We start from the raw sequence: 14,179 nt of genomic DNA on the forward strand, positions 1-14,179 counted from the left end.
GGTTGTTTAGCCTGGAGAAAAGGAGGCTGAGGGGAGACCTCATCGCTCTCCACAACTACCTGAAAGGAGGTCGTAGCGAGGTGGGTGTTGGTCTCTTCTCCCAAGTAACAAGCGATAGGATGAGAGGAAATGGCCTCAAGTTGCACCAGGGGAGGTTTAGATTGGATATTAGGAAACATTTCTTCACCGAAAGGGTTGTCAAGCATTGGAACAGGCTGCCCTTGGAAGTGGTTGAGTCACCATCCCTGGAGGTATTTAAGAAGACGTGTAGATGTGCTGCTTATGGACATGGTTTAGTGGTGGACTTGGCAGTGTTAGGTTTACTGTTGGACTTCATGATCTTAAGGGTCTTTTCCAACCTAAATGATTCTATGATTCTATGAAATCTGTAGTAAATAGTAAGGCTTGTATGGAGATGGAATATTAAAAATAATTTAATCTGGAACTATGGCCTTTTATGCAGTAAGTGTAAGAGGGCTCTGGAAAGAAGTTGCTTTTAGCTTCTCTGTCCTTGAATAGATGAAGAAAAAGGATTGAAGGAGAGACAGAAGAGATATCTAGAGTAGCTAGCACTGGATTCTTTAGCCAATGTGCAAGTACTGAGTTGAGCCCTATTTTGGGGGTGTGGGGGTGTGTGGAATTTAGGCACTGTTTAAAGTGCCTGTTAGGCTTGGTGTATGGGGACTGCCTCCTGGTGATCACAGCTTTCTCTCTTGCTGTGTTTTATTTCTGCTCCTTTGTCATACTAGCTATCAAATTTAAACACCTGTTACTTTAAAACAAATATATCGGAATACACAGGATTCCCTAATGCTGATGACATCAGTGATAGTTTTGCCAATCAGTGAAACAAACACATGCGGCTATATGTAAATTTGCTTCATCCCCTTAAAGATAGCAAGGTAATGTTCGGTTTTGGTGTTAGGAGAGTGGATCTAAGCTCCAATGTCAAATCTTGCTGACCGGGGAGCAGATACTTACTTAGAGACACCATGCTCCAATGGATTTCTAGTCTGAATACAGATGATGAGGTGGAGGAATAGATTGAAATTCAGCATGTTCTCCAAGCTACAGGTTGGGAAGTAGGGTGCTGAGAAACAAAGCAACTTGTTTGAGGTCAGACAAAAATGACATTGGAAAACTAGAATATGAAGTCATCCTTCTGATGTCTAGTTTGATTCTTTGACCAAAGAGAGATCTTTGGCATGAGGGATCCAGTCCACTTAAGACTTTGGGTTTTAACCCTTTGATTTTTAAAGCATTGTATTTTAACCCTAATTTTATCACACTAAAGGTGAATTATTGTCTTTTAACTTCAAACCTCTTTGATGTTAGCTGTTGATTCAGTATAACTAAAACTAGTCAGTCCGAGTTTCTCAAGCTGTTTCAGTGGCTTTATGCAGCTTATAGATTAATTCTAATGGTGCCATTCTTTTGTTTGGATCTCAGCCATGCTGGTAGTGTACTTTCTAGATGTCCTCTACAGTGGAAGGTCTCAGAGAGCATCGACCCTTAACACAATGAAAATTGACTCATAACTTTCGGCATTGTTCTGATATTCATAGCATGCAAGTCATGTTTACTGAAGCCATGCAATGAATTGGAAAGCGTAATGACTGCAAGTGGCTGGGTAGAATGAGAAATGAATAAACTAGTATCAGAAATTCTGATACCATCTTTTTTCTTCACTCCAAATGAAATTTGTTCTTCCAAGTTAAATTACGACTTTTTATCTTTACGTGTTTTCAACCTCTAGGAGATTGAAGAACTTGACAGGAAGCTGGAGTATGAGATGTTGCATAAGGAGTCAGCTCAGCAGCAGCAGCATCTAATGAGTAGGCAGAGGTGGACTCCGGATGGATTGGGACTTTCAAATGAAGCTGTGGAAACGAATGCAGACAGACAGGTGACAGTTCTGCTAAGACAGGCCATGAATAAATGTAGGCAATTTATAAATCTGCACCAGCAAAGGTAAGTGCTTTGGTCTCAGGTTTTACTAAGTTACTGCAATCCCTACAGACCGTAAGATATCACAGAGAAAAAGCAGGCTAAATGTTCTGCTGTGTTGGGGAGGGACTGTACATCTATGTTTGAACAGTGCATTTTTGTGATGTGGCCAAGAGCATAACTGAGGAGTCTTGGGAATATTGAAACAAGAAACATGAAATAATAATAATTTAGTTACATATAGATTGTGATGTGTTGCATGGAAATCACTATTTCTTGATGGGGGCAGTGGAAAAATAACAATACTTCTTAGCAGCAAGGAGGAAAAGAATTTTAATCCTGTTCCATTGTCTCCCAAGAAGATAGTTAGGGACTTCAATGAAACTTGATCTGCTGGGGTCAGAGGAAGTAGCTGAGACAATTTAAATTGAATTTCCATCTCCGCTGTTACACTGTAGACTGAATTCCCTGTCACGCAATCATTTTTGATGGGGTATATAAACTCTTTTTCAGAGACAGGCTCAATTTCACTTTTCCCTGGACAGTTTTTAAGTAAAGATATCAGTGACCAAAAAAAATAAAATGCCTCTTGGGAGGTATATAGAAATATCTGTCTTCCTAGCAAAAATGGGTAATAATTTGCAAAATTGCAAAATATTGTATTACATTCATTAGGGTTACAGGAGTTAGAAATTACATTTCCATGTGTATTGCACAGTATTAAAAGCCTACCACATTTCAAGGTTCATGTAAGATCCTGAGAGGGTGCTTTCCATTACAAAGAGGGTTTTCCGTGAAACAACTGATATATTAAAAATGGCTTTGATAGGCATTGAGTGGAGTTATTGCACTCTTAAGTCTGCTTTAATTCTGAAAGGGCTGGAGCTCTACTCAATGTAGATTAACAACTCTCCTGTTGCAGAAGAGTCACTAGAAGAGCAGATAGGTTACTGGCTTGTGGATACTACCATAGAGATACATCAGTGAAGCCTTCAAAGAAACTGCAACTAGGCTTTACTATTTACCTGAAAACATAATGGAAGAAAGAAGTTTTCTACTTTTCACAAATGACGTAAGGATGGCTTCATGATTTGGTCGAGAAACAAAAAAATCGCCAGTGGTGCGGAAGTTAACTGTTTACTATTATATTCCAGCAACAAAAAGATCCACAACTTGCCATAAAGTGTGGTGATGAAATTTAAAGAAGAGGATGGGGACAGGTTGAATCATGTTGCTTTGGAGCGATTCCAGATTTGAATTGTGTGCAAGAGCATAGCCTTTGATTCTGCTCTGATGTTTGCTTCGTGGTTCAGGGGAGAAAAGAGGAGAAGTTGGCTTATTTTAGAAGTTACACTGCTCACCCAACTTGGCTGACAGAAAGATACACTTCCTGAATGGATGACTTTCACATATTGTTACCTATAATACAGTCATTGCGCCTGGGAAGATTTCAATGTTAATTCTGTCTTTCACTTCAGCTTGAGAGATGAGCAATGGAATTGCGCAGTGCTTGAAGATCTCCTGGAAAATATAGAAATGGATGCATTTTTGGCACTTTATAGTCAGGTAAGCATGAAATTGAACAAAGCTTCCAAGTTTAAATTACAGCTGTATCTGGAAATCAGCTTTTCTTGCTTTTTTGGGAACCATTACAGATGTATTTGGACCCAGTTCTGCTAATAGTCACTACCAGTTCTGGTGTTTGCAGCCTGTATTATCATTCACTTCTATCATTCATTTAATTCTGACCTACTTTCAGCCTTTTGAATTTTACTGAGTTATACTTCTTTTTGTTCACTTATAAATCCTTTCCAGGGTTGTCCTGTTGCATTTCATTCTGTGGAGAGAACTAAATTGCCTGAGTTTCTGGTTTACAGACAGATTTACAGTCTGATTTTTCATGTAATGAGACAAGGGTTTTGTTTAGGCTTTAATCAGTGTTAGAAAGGGTTTGCATTGATCGTGTTAGAAAACTAAATGATAGAAGGACTGCTAGTTAAATTTTCTAGTATCATTACTCATATTGTTTTCAAAAAGAGCATCACCTCTTCAGGTAATTTGCTATCTGTTGGCTGCCTGTCAGTGCTACAAAAGGCATTAAAAATGAATTGCTGTTGTTGCCAAGTTTTATCTGCAGGCCTTAGTTGAGATATGTACCTAGCGTCAGAAAAGAGACTTGGTGTTGCAGCTTTTTGCATCCAAGTATCTTGCCTCTCAGGGACAAGTGTGGTCGCAGTCACCTGTATCATAAATTGGGAGCTTCAGAGGCCAACAGGCCAAGGAGGGACCACTTAGACTAAGGGTGTCTCAGCTTTTCCTGTGTCTTGGCTTGTTTCTGCTCAGTTTTCTGAACTCTTTATCCTCTCTTGAGTTAGATGTCTATTTGAGGTCAGCTGCTCTCATGAAGAATTGGAGTGAGACTCCTGTATATTTTATCTGTCTTAGGAGATTCACCTGGAAGGCAGCACATGTTTTCAGATCCTTACTCTGATTTGGGTAAGGAATTTGCATCAAGATCTGCTAAAGCTCACAGGAGCGTGTGTCGTGGTTTAACCCCAGTTGGCAACTAAGCACCACACAGCCGGTCACTCACCACCACCACCCCTGCCCCACCCCCGGTGGGATAGGGGAGAGAATGGGAAGAGCAAAAGTAAAAAAAACTTGTGGGTTGAGATAAAAACAGTCTAATACTTGAAATAATAGAATAATAATAATAAACTGTAATGGAAAGTAAAACAATGGGGGGAGGGGAACAGGGAAAGGAGAAAACCTGATGCAACTGCTCACCACCCGCCGACCGACTCCCAGTCAGTCCCTGAGCAGCAATCGCTGCCCCCCGGCCAACTCCCCCCAGCTTCTATACTGAGCATGATGTCACATGGTATGGAATATCCCTTTGGCCAGTTTGGGTCAGCTATCCTAGTCGTGCCCCCTCCCAGCTTCTTGTGCACCTCCTCGCTGGCAGAGTATGGGAAGCTGAAAAGTCCTTGACTTAGTATAAACACTGCTTAGCAACAACTAAAACATCAGTGTGTTATCACATTATTCTCATGCTAAATCCAAAACACAGCACTGTACCAGCTACTAGGAAGAAAATTAACTCTGTCCCAGCCCAAACCAGGACAGGGTGATAATCACTTCAGTCTCTGCCTCTTGTGTGGACGCTTGGGCTCCATTCAGAGTGGAGTCCTTCCATGAGCCTCGCTGGAAGAGACTTACCTCTGAATATCTAGCAGCCTGATGGCTAAGGTGCTGTCCTGGAATGGAGGATCTCACTTTGTGCTAATGAATTAAATCAGGCAGAGTGGGAATTCAAACCTCATCTTAACACTTTCCAAGAGCATCCTATCCTCTGGGCATAATAATATAAACACCAAAAACCCATTCTGATGTGTCTTGCAGAGTGTAAAATTTGAAGGTGTTTGCTGAGGAGGTCATGACCAGCATTACCAGCCTGCCGGTTTTATATTCAAGCTATGTGTTCCCTTAGATTTTGGGGGGTTTTTTTAGTAGTATTATTATTTAACTCTGATTTCCCCCCCACCTCCTGTTGCAACTGTCTTTTTTCAAACCGGCTTGCTACCCTGTTGGCCTTAACATTTTGGATATTGTAAGCGGATGTGGCTATCAGGAGCTGCTGAATTCTGTTCCAGTCTTCAGTTCCTTCTCACTGTTTTCTGCCCCTGTCGCATACTGCACATAGAGCTCCTAAAGTTTTATTGGGACTTCACAGAAATAGCATCCTGCTGACACTGATAAAAATTTCTGCTGCGGGCCTTCGTAGGGTGCTTATGATGTAAATATTCACATGATGGTGAGTTTTAATCTGATTATTTCTTTATAACTTTAAACTTTATATGTATTCATTTATGATCCTTTAAAATAACTTGTGTAATGCTGGCGAGGCAGTCACCTGCTATTTTCAGTTATTCATTCAGTCATAAATTTGAGGCTTTATTTGTCCATTTGTAGATGCAGTTTGTCTAATAGCTCAAGATTTCAGAACACTTTTCTAGGAGAAAAGATGATCTTTCATCCTGTTCAATATTCCTTTTTTTTTTTTCTTTTGTAAAACAGGTGAGGAGTTAACAGGCTTGCATGAATATTTTGTTGACACATACAGTGCTTCAGATACATGTTGAATATGATAAATATAAGATAAGTCTTAGATAAAATAAACTCCATTCAACTTCAGTGGAAAATAAACATCAGAACAGATAGAAAAATTGAACATGCTTTGGAAGGTCCTTGGGGCTTTGCTGATCTTTCCCTGTACTACTGTGGTTTAAGTCATTGGTCTTGGTGTGCTGTAGTCTTGTGAATTCTTTTTGTACTGTTTTGTTTTGTTTTTTTCCCTAGTTCATTATATATTTATCTGACAAAATATGCTGCATCCAGAAATGCTGGCTATTATAAAGGCTTTAAACAGCACAGACCAACTCCTCCAGATTAGCACTGCTGAGACCATTATCATAGTTTAATTTCAATGCTTTTAAATCTGCTATTGCCTTGCAATCTTGTCCTAATTGAAGAGACCTTGTACAGTGCTTATTTAGCAATTTCATAGGCTGGCAAAAATAGTCACTATTAAGTGGGAACTCTTAAAGAGAGCATGAAGACTACATTAATCTTATACTATGGTTCTTAGTTTGCCATACTCCTGGGCATAGAAGGGTAGGAAGAAGATGCACGTAACAAGCCAGCTGCTCAGCAGAAGAGTTCTTATCTTGCAAAGGATGTTGTGAAATGTTTTTCTGCTGCTCTTGAGTTTGGTTGTCTCTGATGGAGCCTCAGCATCTACCTCCCTCATGAAGGCATGAATTCAGGAAGTGTGGCATGTTAAGATGAATGCTGAAGCAGCTGTGTAGGACTTGGTGGGAGGGAAGAGAAACAAACCTGGTGGCTTGAGTGCTACTGCTGCTGGCTGTGAGTCATTCATTTCGAGGGGAACCCTATTGCAAGAGAGCTTGGCTCTTTTCTTAGCATTTCAGTTCAAAGACAGTGCTCTTTTTCTTTTGGAAGTGTTAATCATATTTATGATTGGACTGCCCAGGACTAACCAGGAATATGCTGGGTTTGCACATTATTGTGGCTCGTTTCAGTCCTAGAAAGTTTTATAATTAAATACTGACACTTCTTGTTCTATATTCCCCAAGATCATACCACTTGGCTGGGGGGGAAGCTGGATATTGCTTTTCTGTAGCATAGGTAAGCCATATTGCTTAAGTTGCTCACAATTTAACTGTCTTCCTGTGATGGTTAAGTTTCTTTGGCACAGATACATTGTGAAAGAGCTTCTGAACAGCATGGTATGTATTCTGCAAGTTGAGAGGTTAAAATCATTGTTTTGCAGATTACAGATGCATGCAAACAGAATATGTCATAATTTTCACAGTACCCAGTCCTCTTAGCACCCTAGCAGGTGAACAAGGACCCTTGATAATTACAGATTTTGGCATCTTGAAGACAGATACTAAAGAGCATCACTGTCATCTCGCTGCACTTGAGAAACTGGATGCACTGTTCAGTGTATACTTGGGGGACTGTGCTTTGTGTTTTGTTCATAAGATTCCCTGAAGAAATAATTTGTGTAAATATGCATTAGATATACCATTGGGGTTTTTGTGTTTATATTTATTCATATAAAGTGTAGCCCAGAGATATTCTGGGACATACTTTATTGAAATTCCATAAAACCTATACATATTTACCCTGCAGATACACAAAACAAAATTACTGTTCTCAGCAAATATAATAGTAAAATAACTCCAACTATAATTCCAAACCTAACTACTCTTAATTCAACTCTAAAGAAGTATCTGCTTAGTAGAAGAGTAATTTATTAATTTATTAAGGCTCACAGTGTAACATGTTCCTACTTTTGGATGTGCTTATCCTGTGAGCTGATACGGGAATTGATTTTTAAATCTTCTGCCCTCCCCCCCCTCTGCCCCGTTTTCTTACAATTTATAGAACACATTACATTGGCAAGTATTAGGAAACTATAGCTATTGTACCTCTATATCTTACACTCATTCTTTTCTTTAAAGAGGATTTTCCCCTTTAGACTAGTTTTCAGAACTGTGGATGCAGCCCTCTCTGGAAAACCAGATAAGTTTTACTTTCCTACATTTCGTGTTTCAGCTTACATCCTTATCGAGGCACATGTAGGTCAATAAGAGATTTGCTTGAATGATAGTGAGTTCAGGATCATAAGCCTCTGGCTGAGAAGTTACTTTCAAATAAGCTCATAGCTATAGCCCCAGGTACACTAGTTGCATTTTAGAGATGACAGATGATACAGGCAGACTGTCGTGTGGAAACAGCACAGTAAGCTTGAAACACAGCATGGATCAAGTTCATTGATTCTTGCATTAGTTGTTTAAGTACACATTGCTCGGTCCAAATACTTAAAAGTAATTCTGCTATTTGTAAACTACAATTCATTCCTGGTTTTATTTTGACCAAATTCAGAGAATACAAATGAGGTTATTGGTGGCGCAAGTAGTATTTGTATCCATTAGATGTTATGAAAAAAGTGAATTCCTAATCTTTGTGGTACCTTACCATATAATATACCTGGAGAATCAAACTCATCCCACCCTGGAGGGCTTTTGGTCTGACTAGTGTGACCATTCCTGTGTTTGCATGCACATTCATTTCTCCTTCCCGCTTCTGCAAGCTGGTCTGGGTAGCTGTGAGCATCTGAAAGTGCTGCTCACTGCGGGTGTGTGTTCACACATCAGCACTCCGTTTGCCGTACATATGCTAGATGCACCTGGCCGGTGGGTACCTGTGCCACTTTTGGTACTGTTGACAGCGTTGTGGCACCTTCTGCTGTGTTAGAAAAGCATTAAGAGTTGCCTCTCAGTCCAAATCATTCTTGATGCAGAAAGGTAAGGGTCAGAGTGGAGAAAATAACGTTTTAAAGAGGAAACTATTACAAAGGAAAGCAGTACTGATGTCATGATGTTTCGATCATCCGCGTATAAATTACTAAGTTAAAAGTCCTGAGACCATTTAGCCAAAAAGGTCACAGAGATGTGTCATTTTTATTCTCACTTAATGTTGTTTTTTGTAAGTTTCTAGAAGAATAGTTTTTATAGACCAAAAGTACAACACAGTCTGTATGCAACTATAGAAATTAAACTTAGATGTCTGTATTAAGATTTAAGCTCTTATTTACGTTCCTCCCCAGGGAAGAATCAAACCATTTCTCGCCCTAAGTAGCCTGAACAGACATCTCTTTTACCTAACTTTGGTGCCTGTTTAGGGTGAAAATATTGGACGTTTTAGATACCCCATCAACTTACTAATCTCTCATCAATCTTAGGATTTTGTCTTGTTCATTCTAGTATCTCAGTGGTTTCCATGGAAAACCTGTAACAACACTGAAGAGCGCAGGAAACTTTGGGAAGTGGCTACTTTTCCTGCCTTTTGGAGAGGAGTTCTCTGCTTGGAGAACAGTTATGGGAAAAGGAGGTTGATTGATTTCTTTATTTTGTGTGGCTGTCTAAATTTAGGTTAGGGCTGCTTTGGGGGTGATTGCTTTGTTTGTTTTTACATGGATTTAGCAGAAAAAATCGTCCTTTACAGAGCATCTTTTTGGTGAAATAGCTTCTTTCAAAGAAGAAAATGCACGTAATACAGGGATCTCCTAGGTGCATTCGCTCCTCTGAATATTCGTCATGCAAAAAAGAGGCAGAGTTCAAACATCTGCTGTGACATTTTGAATCCACTGTGGACAAAGAAATTGGCTGTCTTCCTGCATGGTGGGACCTTGTGGGGTTTTTATGTGACATGGGCTTTGTAGTCATCTCCCCCATCAATGCTTATAGGAGGGTCTACAGAGTGGAGGTGACTCAGCTGCCATGAGTCATCTCTGAACGTTTGACATGTTTTACCTAACTTTGGCTACCTGAGATACATGTATGGTTTGAATAGACTACAACAGCATTTTTCTGGCATCCTTTGAGGCATTTCACTTGCTTTAATTTGCTCTACTCTTTTCTTTCCATGTAGTTCTCAATGTATTGTAGACTTCTCATATTTGATACGCATGAGAAATCTGCAGAAACAGCTCTGGGGACACAGTGGTTTTGACAGCAGAGCTGAAAACAGCAACAGAGTTTTGCTGTTTGAAGGGGGGCAGGAAATGGGGCTGGTTGATTGTCTAGGGAACAACTAAATTTGAACTTAGGCTATTTGAGTGAGTGTCTGAAACGCTGAAATAACTGTTAATTCACATCAATTCACATTACTTGGAGAAAACATCATGAATACTGGTATAGTGATAATTTGTATTAATGCTATGAAAAACATAACTTTTGTGATACTGTGATGCTGTGAAATGACACAAATTCAGAAATGTGTGGGGTGGACGCCGGGAACTGTTTTGTTTACTGCAACTTGAGTGTCATGAAATGGCCTGCCACTGATATGTATGCAGCACGTTTAAGTCAGTATCACTTAGGTATGGTTTTCTTACTAGCACAGAGTTGGTGCAGCAGAGTGCCAGGCTTGCTGGGCTTCAGCCTGTGTACGGCAGAGGCAGCGAGAGCGAGCATGCTCTGTGAGTATGCTTTACCACTGACCTTTGGGCCAAAAAAGAGAGGACGTGGAAAAAAAAAACCAACACCAAAACAAAACCAGATGTCTCCTTCACCTCTTAACAAATGTTACAAGCTGTTCTCTGAGCTTATCACAGAATCTGGTGTTAAGAGAGGCTGAACAATGAAATGCTCAACCATGGCAACATGTAAATGTTATCCTTAGGTATCAGAGGCTATTCCCCCCCCCCTAATTTTACAGACCAAGGAATGTCGTATCGCTTCATCGCTATCTTGAACGGATTTCTTTATAATAGTACAATCCATAAATTAACTAAACCTTACATGCTAGAATATCATTGCATTGTGATTTTTTTCAGACCGAAGGGCATCGAGTATATGCCCTAAGCACATACGCTAAGATCAACTGGTTGGTTAACATTTACATTGCTTATATCCAGAATGAAATGGACAACCGTAATATAGATGGGCCAGTGTGGGTAGAAACAGTGAACATGGGACTATGACCACTTGACACCAAAACTGTCACCGCTAACATGATTTTGAATAATATTTTTTGTTTCTATAATGAATAATTCTTTAATGATAGTAATTAAAATTCTCTAACACTTTTTTTATTTTCAATGCTAAATTTATGTCATCTACTCATTAATCCTCTAGGAGCTCCGACTGGCAGGTTATTTAGCTAAACTGACGAGGGTACCAATGGGGATGTTGCACAGGATCCTGAACTTGTTGCTGCCCTCCAGCTCACAAAGTGAGGTTCTTTCTGTCCTTGATTCCATCAGTAAATATTCAGATGGTGTTGCTGAAAGTGACAGTAATGCAGATGAGTCTGGCAGCTGTAAGAAAAGGTAAGTGTGGTATTTTTTTGGTAGACCGTTGAAGATTATTGCTTTACACGTATACGTATTTGCTGGACAAGCAGTTTGACAGCAATAGAAAAAATCACAGGTGCATAGGTTTTCTTTTGAAATATTTTTGTGGGGTAAAAATACTTTGAAACTGCGACCTTATTTTGTGAAATATTTTAACTATAAAAAATTGATAGTTAATAAATTTTATAACTTCATGAATTAAATGGTTATTTTATAGATTTATAAGTCTTGTTCTGATCATTTTCTTTCTGTTGACTTTAGTTGGAGTTTATTAAAATACTTGCCTTCCAGCTTTTTGTATTTATAATATTCAGAGCACAACAGATTTCAGGTGTCTATAGTTCCTAAGGATATAAAGGAGGTCCTCCTTTCTAATAATGAAAGTTTCAACCTTGCAGATACCTGTCCCTTTGTAGTTCATTACTAAAGTCCCAAGTGGCCACTGTTTTTTTCCCTTTACTCACAGAGACGGGTAGTCTCCCAGAGCCTTCATCCCTCCAGTTTATCCCCATTAACACCAGCTGAATAGCTGTGCAGCTAACACAGAGAGGTGCTCCCGGACCCTCTCTCCCAACTCCCTGCCACGACAAGGCAAGGGGAGAAAAGCAGATCTTGTGGCACAGAGCCCTCTAGTTTGTCAGGTGTGAGCTGTCAAGGAACAGATAAGGGTCCTTGGGACCATGCCCTGAGGTGTGATCTTAGCTGATTTAAATTATTTGTGGCAGGGCAGCAAAAATCCTTGAACGCTCTTACTGGCTGTATTCATGGTATTACTGTCATGGGATTGGTAGCTAAAATCAGAAAGGGGAGGAAAGTATGTATATTTGGGGATTTGCTGCTGGGAATTTTTTTCTTTCCTGCTCCTTCAGGAAGAACCAGGAGTTGTGGCAAGCACTGGAGAACAAAGTAAGGCAAGATCTGATAAACAGAAGTTTAGAAAAGCTCCCTTCTCTAAACAAGAGAGAAGACAGGTAAGGAGAAAGCAGGAAGAAGCATATATGATTTTTTTTTTATACTTCGTTTCATCTCCAAAGGTTCCTCTTACATCTGTTAGACATCAGAAAATAAGTTCATAAATACGCATTTTCTGACACTGTTCTGCTGTTTGGTGCTTGTGTTTCCTACAATATCTTTACACATAATAAGCAATAATAGTAGATGTCTAAAAAGATTTTTCTGTACAAATCCACAAAATTCACACATTTTTCATATACCTTGCCCATCTTCCCTATGGCTGTTTATTATAAGGTCACCTTTCCTTATGCAGTTTTGTATCTCATAAAATGATATGCAAGTTATTGGGGATTGGAATGGAAATTACAATTCTGTCTGTTTGAAATACGATTTTCTTTAGCTTCCAAAGTCACCACTTCTATGTCAGGATTTGATACAGGAATTTTATGCTTTTTTTGCCCAAGTTTTCATTTTTCAATTCAATTTTTTTCATTAATGTAGCTTGATAAAGAAGAAGCAACTTGCCCTCTTGGAAAAAGCATCACTCATTCATCTTGGATATTCGGCTACACATCCTCCTATGGAACAGTCTGATCCACCTGGTCCTTTGAACACTGCAACTGCCGAAGCCATAGAGCTATTAGATACAGGGGAGAAGGTATTTTTGTTCCGCGAGCCGAGTGATCCAATACTTTCTTTGCATAATTCTCCAAGGAAAAAGAAAAAGAACTTTCTTAATTCCAAAAAGGCTGCTCGTGCAAATATGGACTCATGAGGGTGACTTCCATTCAAAATATCAATTAGGGAAGAGGAAGTTATTTAAAATTCAGTAAAATAATGAGAAAGGATGAAATGTGCAGTTTAAATAACACGTGCGTGTTACTATTCTCTGACATTGTAAATACCTGTAATTTTAGAATGGCACAGTTAGCAATGTGCATTGTGCATTTTTTAATTCTTGTCAGCGTATGATGCAGTAGATGAAATATGGGTGTTTTATGATGCACGTCCTGGCAGGCAGGACTCAGTGTTCCTTCAGTACATTTTGATCATTTTTGCACTGATTTTACTGTAGCTGTATTTTCATAATTTATATAGAAAGGTTATTTATTATATAAAGTAAGTACTGATTTACTGTTCTTGTATTTATATATTATTGTAATAAGCTGCGGTATAGCAGATGACATGAAGAGATGACGTGGATGACCCACAAGTCCTCTGTTCTCTGATTTTCTATTATTCTAGCTAATTTACTGTTTAATGTTGTGTTCTTAATAGGCTTTGAATGTTACTTCTGCAGTCTGTGTTCTACAGTGATAGTTGGTAGTCCAAATCTTCAGCGTGTACATACGTACTTAGCTTACATCCTGGAGTAACTTCAGCTTTTCACTATGGTTTCTAAACTTACTTCAGTTGAACTATGAATGTGGCTACGGTTCAAAACTGTGTTAAGTATTTGCAACCTGTTGCAGTCTTTTTCTTGGTGAACCAATATCATCACACTTGCTCAGTAGAAAAGGGAAAAATGTAAATGGGTGTTTAATACCTTCAAAAGCTTTTTTGATTGCAGTGCTGCCAACTGTCACAATTTTAGGTGGGTGTTTTTGAAGTTCTTATTCCTGGATTTCTCTAAATCGATGAGAATATCATTTTATATTTCAAAAAGAGTTAATTTTTAAGCCTTTCTAGTTGACAGAAAGAAGCCTGTAAATATGAACCCTAAAAACAGGAACAGGAAAAGGCTAATTAAAAGAAACACATATATTTGTTAATATTTCATGATATTCAAGCCTGTTTTGAGGGGTTTTTTTGAACTGCATTTGAATGCTA

At 39.1% G+C, this 14,179-nt stretch overlaps 1 protein-coding gene across 1 annotated transcript in view; it reads left to right on the forward strand.

The window, feature by feature from the left end:
- Positions 1 to 13,232, forward strand: part of EVC2 (EvC ciliary complex subunit 2) — an 84,748-nt gene extending 71,516 nt beyond the window's left edge. The window contains exons 17-21 of the mRNA XM_019470623.1: positions 1,757 to 1,971; positions 3,426 to 3,513; positions 11,178 to 11,371; positions 12,265 to 12,366; positions 12,851 to 13,232. Of these exons, the coding sequence (XP_019326168.1) occupies positions 1,757 to 1,971; positions 3,426 to 3,513; positions 11,178 to 11,371; positions 12,265 to 12,366; positions 12,851 to 13,124 (873 nt within the window). The 3' untranslated portion in view covers positions 13,125 to 13,232. The remainder of the gene's footprint in view (positions 1 to 1,756; positions 1,972 to 3,425; positions 3,514 to 11,177; positions 11,372 to 12,264; positions 12,367 to 12,850) is intronic.
- The last annotated feature ends 947 nt before the right edge of the window (positions 13,233 to 14,179 follow it).

The sequence above is a fragment of the Aptenodytes forsteri genome, unplaced genomic scaffold, assembly GCF_000699145.1.
Source record: "Aptenodytes forsteri isolate BGI_AS27 unplaced genomic scaffold, ASM69914v1 Scaffold111, whole genome shotgun sequence".
NCBI lineage: Eukaryota > Metazoa > Chordata > Aves > Sphenisciformes > Spheniscidae > Aptenodytes > Aptenodytes forsteri.